At 38.1% G+C, this 7,495-nt stretch overlaps 1 protein-coding gene across 1 annotated transcript in view; it reads left to right on the top strand.

Annotated features, from left to right (window-relative positions):
* NUP85 (nucleoporin 85) overlaps positions 1 to 7,495 on the top strand; it is a 28,779-nt gene that overhangs the window by 7,472 nt on the left and 13,812 nt on the right. The window contains exons 3-4 of the mRNA XM_069076453.1: positions 3,262 to 3,424; positions 6,199 to 6,269. Of these exons, the coding sequence (XP_068932554.1) occupies positions 3,262 to 3,424; positions 6,199 to 6,269 (234 nt within the window). The remainder of the gene's footprint in view (positions 1 to 3,261; positions 3,425 to 6,198; positions 6,270 to 7,495) is intronic.

The raw sequence follows: 7,495 nt of genomic DNA, 5'->3' as shown, positions 1-7,495 counted from the left end.
TGCCTTTTGGAGAGCATTTGGGGTTAAGTAACTTGCCCAAGGTTACATGGCTAGTTTGTGTGTGTGTGTGTGTGTGTGTGTGTGTGTGTGTGTGTGTGTGTGTGTGTGTTAAGTGTCTGAGGCCAGAACCGAACTCGGGTCCTCCTGACTCCAGGACTGACTGAGCCACCTAGCCGCCCCAAGAGAGATTTTCTTACAAATTTTTGAAGGAACTTTATTAAAATATATAGAGTTTCTTCCATTATCGCAAGAAACATACTAGGTCTAATGAGACTTATTTGGGGTAAATTATCTGTTTTTCAATTTAATTGTTGGCAGCTGTTTTTTCTTAATTTCCTAGTTGAAAATATTTACCCCCTTTGTTAAATCCTTAGCAGGAAATTTGGGTATTGGAAATCTCTTGCAAAGCAGGTCTTCAGCCACCTCATTATGTCCAGATGGCACTTTTTATATATTTAACAGAAAAATTTGTCAGCACTTCTAGTGTGTTATGTATTAGGTGGAAACACAAGAGTCTGTGCTACACAGTTGTTTTGTTTTCTGTTACACTTATTTGAAGTTCTAGTTCATGCAAGCCACTGAACACCAATACAACCTGTTCTAGAAATTGCTCTTGTATAAGAAAATTATATAGACCTGTGGTTTCTATTTTAGGGATCATCGTGAAACATTGTTTGCATTTGATGATAAGACACTTAAGTAGTTAACTTTTCTCTCATCTCTCTGGAGGGTGTGTGTTTGTGCTGTTATAAGTATTACAAAAATTATCTATTTAGAGTACTTTATGTTCTTTTGGCCACAGATTTACTTTTGTTAACTGTTTTGTACAAACTAATATTAAATTTAAAGCATTTAATCATATACTAGCTTATTGAGGATTGAGAGGTAGCACATTGAAAGTTGAGAGAAGTAACATACTTGGGTGTACTGTGCAATAGTGATAGATTACAAGTTTACCATGAATAATTTACATGTAGACAGTTGATAAATGAATATCCTCTTTTATCTGCTGTTTTGGTTTTCTTTTTCTTCTTTTTTTTAGTTTACATCATTCATTTCCACAAGATTTTGAGTTACAAATTTTCTCCCCAATTTTCCCTACCACCCACCTCAAAACAGCATTCCCACTCAATATCCCCCACCCTCAGTCTGCTCTCTCCCATTTCTTCCCTCATTCACCCTTCAACTTTCCAGTAAGGCACGGTGGATCTCCGTGCCCCAGTGCCTGTATATCTCATTTCCCAGTTACATGTAAAATATTAATAATAATATGTGTATTTTTTTAAACATTTGATTTTAAGATTTTGTATTCCAGATTCTTTCTCTTTCTCCCTTGTCATCCACCTTCACTGGGAAGATAAGCAATTCAATATAGGTTGTACATGAGTAGCTACACAAAACATTTCCATATTGGATATATTGTGGAAGACTGACTATATTTCCACCTATCCTATCCCATCCCCCACTTGTTCTGTTCTCTACTTTGATACTTTCCCTTTTCAAAAGTGGGTGCTTCCAACTTCCCTCCCGCCCCAGACTGCCCTCCCTTCCATTATCCCCCCTCTCTTCCCCTTCCCCTCTACTCTCCTATAGGGTGAGATATCCTATTTAGTGTGTATGTCATTTCCTCCCTAAGCCAAATTCAATGAGAATAAGGTTGACTCATTTCCTTTTGCCTTCCTGTTCTTCCCCTCCATTGTAACAATTTTCCCTTGCTTCTTCTATATGAGATAATTTACCCCATTCTGTCTGTCCCCTTTTCCTCTCATTATATTCCTCTCTCACCTCTCAATTTCACCTTTTAACTATCATCCCTTCCTATTCAATTGGTCCTGTGTTCTCTGTCTATGTATACCTGTACACACATACACCGTGTTTCCCCAATAATAAGACACTGTCTTATTAATTTTTTGGACAGAAAAACACCAGAGGGCTTATTTTAATGAACATTGACAGCAATTTTAATAAACAGGTAAATGTGAACAAAAAAATGTACCTTTATTCAATAATGAGCACAATAAAGAACAGGATGACGCGCTCACTGCTGCAGCTCTGATTGGATGCAGCTCGGAGCGCGGCGTGCGTTTCACCCGGGGGGGGGACGGTGAATACAGAGGGTACTGTAATGTAGCGTGTAGCGCAGGGGATCACCTTCACTACAGTAGCAATCTCAATAGGGCTTATTTTCAGGGGAGGGCTTATTTTAGAGGAATCTTACACAGTAAGGGGAGGGCTTATTTTCGGGATAGGTCTTATTATCAGGGAAACACGGTATATATATACACACACCCTCACATATGTATTCATATGCCCAAATACCCTCCTATATAGACATATATATGTATGTATACACATACATACACATACACACACACACACACACATATATATACATACACACACATATACATTTCTGTTCCCTTCAACTATTCTCATACTGAGAAAAGTTTCATAAGTTACAATTATCTTTTTTCCATGTAGGAATATAAGTAGTTCAACTTTGATAAATTCCTTATGATTTCTTTTCCTTGTTTACCTTCTCAAGCTTCTCTTGCTTCGAGTATCTGAATGTCAAATTTTCTAAACCATTGAACTTTGGTGTCCCAAATAGCTCTGTTAAACTATAAGTTATAGACGTTTAGGCATGCATTGGCTTTTGTTAAAACATTTCTCCTACAACAACACCCCAAGTCAGCAACAGTGTTAAAACCACAACTATGATCTAAATTATTACTAATAGCACAATCATGGCACTTGACTTTCCTATAAGTCAAGAAAATAATTTTATCATATTCTTCTATAGTGTCTAATATTTTTTTCTTTCAACTGTCAATTTTGGAGTATCAAGTTACAAGTCACTTAATTTGAAGTATGTTTTAAGAGCAAAGTATAATGTTATAAGGCTGAAGGTCACCTTTAGGGATGAAATATTTAATCTTCTTAGTGCCTCAGTGTGTTAAAGATTTCCCCACCCCACTCGCAAAATATGTGAGACTTTGTGTGCTCATTTTGAAAGTCCATTCTGTAAAGTCATTTTTAAAAATTAAAAAAAAAAAAAATTTCTCCTCCTTGCCCCAACCTCTGATAATGAAGTGGCCCTTCTTTTGTCAAGATCCTTCTTGTCAGTACTGAGAGAATTTATTTTTACAGATGTTCCATATACAAATGAAATCATGGGTTCAATATCTATCCCTATAGTTAAATATTAAATTTGATTATTTAGACTTTAGAAGAGAGTATCTTTATTTTGTTCCATTTCAGAAAAAGAAGAGAAGGTGCTGGGCTGCCCTTTCATCTATATAGTCCAGAAGGATATAGATATTTACTCTCGGATCCTCCGGAAACTTTTCAATGAATCCCATGGCATCTTTGTGGGACTCCAGAGGATTGAAGAAGAATCAACAGGAAAATCCAGGAAAGCTCAGTAAGTGACTTGTTGAAGGAACTCACATTTATCTAACTCTTCTTCACAATATCTCTTGTAATAGCTAGTTCCTATATAATACCAATTTTGCAGATGAAACAACATAGATTCAGGTTGAATGACTTCCCTGAGGTTGCACAGTTACACAGTATCAGAGTTGGGACTGAAAGCTATGCCTTCTCACATTCTAGGTTGATTCTCTGATAAACCAAATGAAATAACTCCCAACTGATTTTGCAAGTTGAACTTCTTGTAATGGATAGTAAGATCTTACTAGCTCTAGTTTTCTTGGACCTTAAGAAATGTAAATTATCTAAAGAAAGAAACTATCTTAGTAGGATGCCTCTGAATTACTTGTGCATTACCTCAGGCTAACTTTAATTAATTAGTTAATTAGTTGGGACTGTATTGGGAGAATGGAAATTTAGTCCCAAAAGAGATCAGTTCTTTGAAGTGTGTTTTTTGACTATAATGCAGGAGAACGGAAAACTAGGATGCAGCCATTGACCTTGTATTGTTTTGAGATTCCTTACCCACCACATGTGGTGCCAGTAATGAAGGTGATTCCCTATTAAGCTGTTTAGATACTTTTACATAGAAAAATGGCTAGAGATATACCCTGGCCAGCCTTCTTATAAATAGTCACCATTGGTCTCAGGGGGCTCAACAAGATGAATCAGTTGAAGCCATCACCACAACTGGAAAATAACTCAAAAATTGTATCCTATTAAGTGTGCTGCTCTTGTATCACTTATACAACTTACCTGTAGACTTTGAATCACATTTCCCAGATTCTTTATGGGGGGTTGGGTGGAGGAGTGGGGTTCAGGGAGAAGGAAATAACAAGGAATTGGATTAAAAAAATTTTTGTTTTAACCTGGCAGACACTTCCTAACCAACACCCAAAAAAGTCCCTCGCAGAATATATTTTTTGAAAAACAGCTAAGCCAAATTGCCTAGTAGAGTAATTGAAACTGATAACATGTGTTTGTGATGAAAAACCTCATCCAAAATTTAATCAAGAACACAGATATCTCTTAGGATAGGAACAGAAATTTATTCTCTTCCCCAGGTGAAGAGGGCAGTCTTCCCCATGACCAATCATGAGGAAGAGGCACTTTACAAAAGGCAGAACAAGAATTTATACCCTAATGGGGTCCCCTCTCCCATTAGTTGGGGGGTGGGCTCAAGTCTCAGCATGAAAATCTTTCCCAATGATAAACAACAGAGGAGCCTGCCAAGGAGGCTGATTGACAGCAAAGGAAAGGGGGGTAGGGAAGAGTCCCAAAGCATTGGGGAGGAGTGAGCTTAGGCTGTCCCTGACTCCTCACTGGCCAGGAGGAGGGACCCACAGAGGGGAAAATCTGAAAGCCTCCTGAAAGGGCTTGCTGCTGATTAACAGCAGAAGAAGGAATGGGGGAAGGGAGAGGAAAGTTCTGAGAAGTTTTCACTTACCCCTCAGACAACATGTATCACTTTATATTTTGTAGTATGCTATTTAGTAATAGACCTGACTTTAACCTGTTAATTTTTAAAATTTATGTTGTTATAGCTGCAATTATTCTTTGGATTCTGCTTTCTTCATATACACTTTACACAAATCCTTGCTGAATGTTATTTGAAAAAAAATTTTCCCAATTGTATGTGAAAACTATTTTTACATTTTTTTTTTGTTTTGGGTTTTTTGTTTGTTTGTTTTTTTGCTTTTTGGAGAAGGCAATTGGGGTGGCTAGGTCGGCTAGGTGTCACAGTGAGTAGAGTGCTGGCCCTGGAGTCAGGAGGACCTGAGTTTGGATCTGGCCTCAGACACTTAACACACACAAAGAAAAAAAAATACCCTAGTCGTGTGAACTTGGGCAAGTCACTTAAACCCAATTGCCCTCCAAATAAAAAAAAAGAGAAGGCAATGCAGGGCAATTGGGTTTAAGTGACTTGCCCAAGGTCACACAGCTGGTAAGTGTTAAGTGTCTGATGCCAGATTTGAGCTCAGGTTCTCAGGTCTCCAGGGCTGTTGCTGTATTCACTGTGCCACCTAGTTGCCCTTATGTTTTTTTGGTTTTATTTTGCTTTTTTGGAGTGGGGAAGGTAGGGCAATTAGGGTTAAGTGACTTGCCCAAGGTCACACGGCTAGTTTTTGTGTTAAGTGTCTGAGGCCAAATTTGACCTTAGGTCCCCTTGATTCCAGGGCTGGTGCTCTATTCACTGTGCCACCTAGCCACGCCCCCTACATTTGTTTTTAAAAATTTTGAGTTGCAGATTCTTTCCCTCTCTCTTTCCTCATTCCTCCATGAGACAGTAAACAGTTTCATATAGGTTATACATGTGCAGTCATGCAAAACATTTGCATATTAGTCATTTTGGAAAGAAAACACAGACCAAAAAACCCATCAAAAAATAAAGTGAAGAATAATATGCTTTGATTTGCATTCAGACTCCATCGATTCTTTCTTTGGAGGTAGATAGCATTTTTTTTATCATGAATTGTTTGGAATTGTCTTGGATCATTGCTAAGAATAGCTAAGACATTCACAATTGATCATTGTATGATATTGCTGTTACTGTGTATAATGTTGTAGTTCAGCTCACTTTACTCTGCATCAGTTCATATAAGTCTTTTTGGGGTTTTCTGAAAACATCCTGCTCATCATCTCTTATAACACGATAGTATTCCATTACAATCATACACCACAGCTTTTTCACCCATGTCCCAGTTGATGGGCATCCCCTCAATTTCCAACTGAACGCTTTTTTTAAAAACGCGTTTTTATTTACAGATTGGTTCGAGTGAGTAAAAACTATCGGTCAGTTATAAGGGCCTGTATGGAAGAAATGCATCAAGTAGCAAGTAAGTTATTTTGTGAGGGAATTTGAAATAATATTTTTAGACCAATATGAAGTTACTTTTGTTATAGCATCTCCTTTTTTCCTCAAGTCTCTGATGAGGCCAACCCTTCTACTCTATGTGCCTTTTATTCCATTACCATCCTTTTCCAGCAGCTTGCCCCTTTAATCATCAGGTCCTTTTCTCTAATATCAAACTCTCCTTACCCATTGGTTCCTTCTCTACTGCTTTCAGATGTACCCAAGTCTACCTTATCCTTAAAAAAAGCTTCATTAGACACTTCCATCCCTGCTATCTTTCTTAAATTTTTTAGCAAAACTTATAGAAAAAGCTGTTTGCATTCATTGCCTCCACTTCCTCTCACTACAGCCCTTTGTATCTGGCTTCCTTCAACTGAAACTTCTCTTTCTAGTTACCAACAATCTCTTAATTGCCAAATCTGATGGTTCATTCCTTAGTCTTCACCTTCCTTGACTTCTTTGCTGCATTTGATACCATTGACAGCCTTCTTCTATTGAATGTGCTTTCATCTTTGCTCACTACTTCCTTTTGGATCTTCTCCTACCTGTTTGAGCTTTCCTTAATTTCCTCGGCTGGCTCATCATCTGTACCATGCCTATTAAAAGTGGGTGTTTGGGGCGGCTAGGTGGCGCAGTTGAGTCAGGAGGATATTCAAATCCAGCCTCAGACACTTAACACAAAAACTAGTTGTGTGACCTTGGGCAAGTCACTTAAACCCAATTGCCCTCCAAAAAGCAAAAAATAAATTTAAAAAAAAAGTGGGTGTTCCCCAAGTCTCTGTCCTAGGTCTTTTTCTGTCTCTACACACTTTCTCTTAGTGACCTCTTCAATTCCCGTGAGTTTAGCTGTCATCTCTTAGATATGGAAATTCAGCCCCAGTGTTTCCCTCCAGCTTCAGTTATGTATCACCAATTGCCTATTGGACATTTCAAGCTGAATGTCCCAGAGACATCTCAAACTTAACATCTAAAACAACCCATTATCTTTTTCTTCAAACCCAGTCTTCCTGTTTCTCGTAAAAGGCAACATTATTAGTCTCCAAGTTTGCAACTTCAGTGTTATCCTCAATTCCTCATTTTCCCTCATTCTACATATCCATCAGATCTTGTCATTTCTCCCTCCATAATATCTTTGAACTTAACCCCTTCTCTACTCACAGGAACATTCTCTTTCTCTCTCTCTCTCTCTCTCTCTCTCTCTCTCTCTCT

This window comes from Petaurus breviceps, unplaced genomic scaffold (genome assembly GCF_028583685.1).
Source record: "Petaurus breviceps papuanus isolate PSGF00001 unplaced genomic scaffold, PetGlider_PUasm1.0 90925, whole genome shotgun sequence".
Classification (NCBI taxonomy): domain Eukaryota; kingdom Metazoa; phylum Chordata; class Mammalia; order Diprotodontia; family Petauridae; genus Petaurus; species Petaurus breviceps.
Note: the sequence above shows the minus strand (reverse complement) of the source record. Positions and strands in the feature narration are given on the sequence as shown.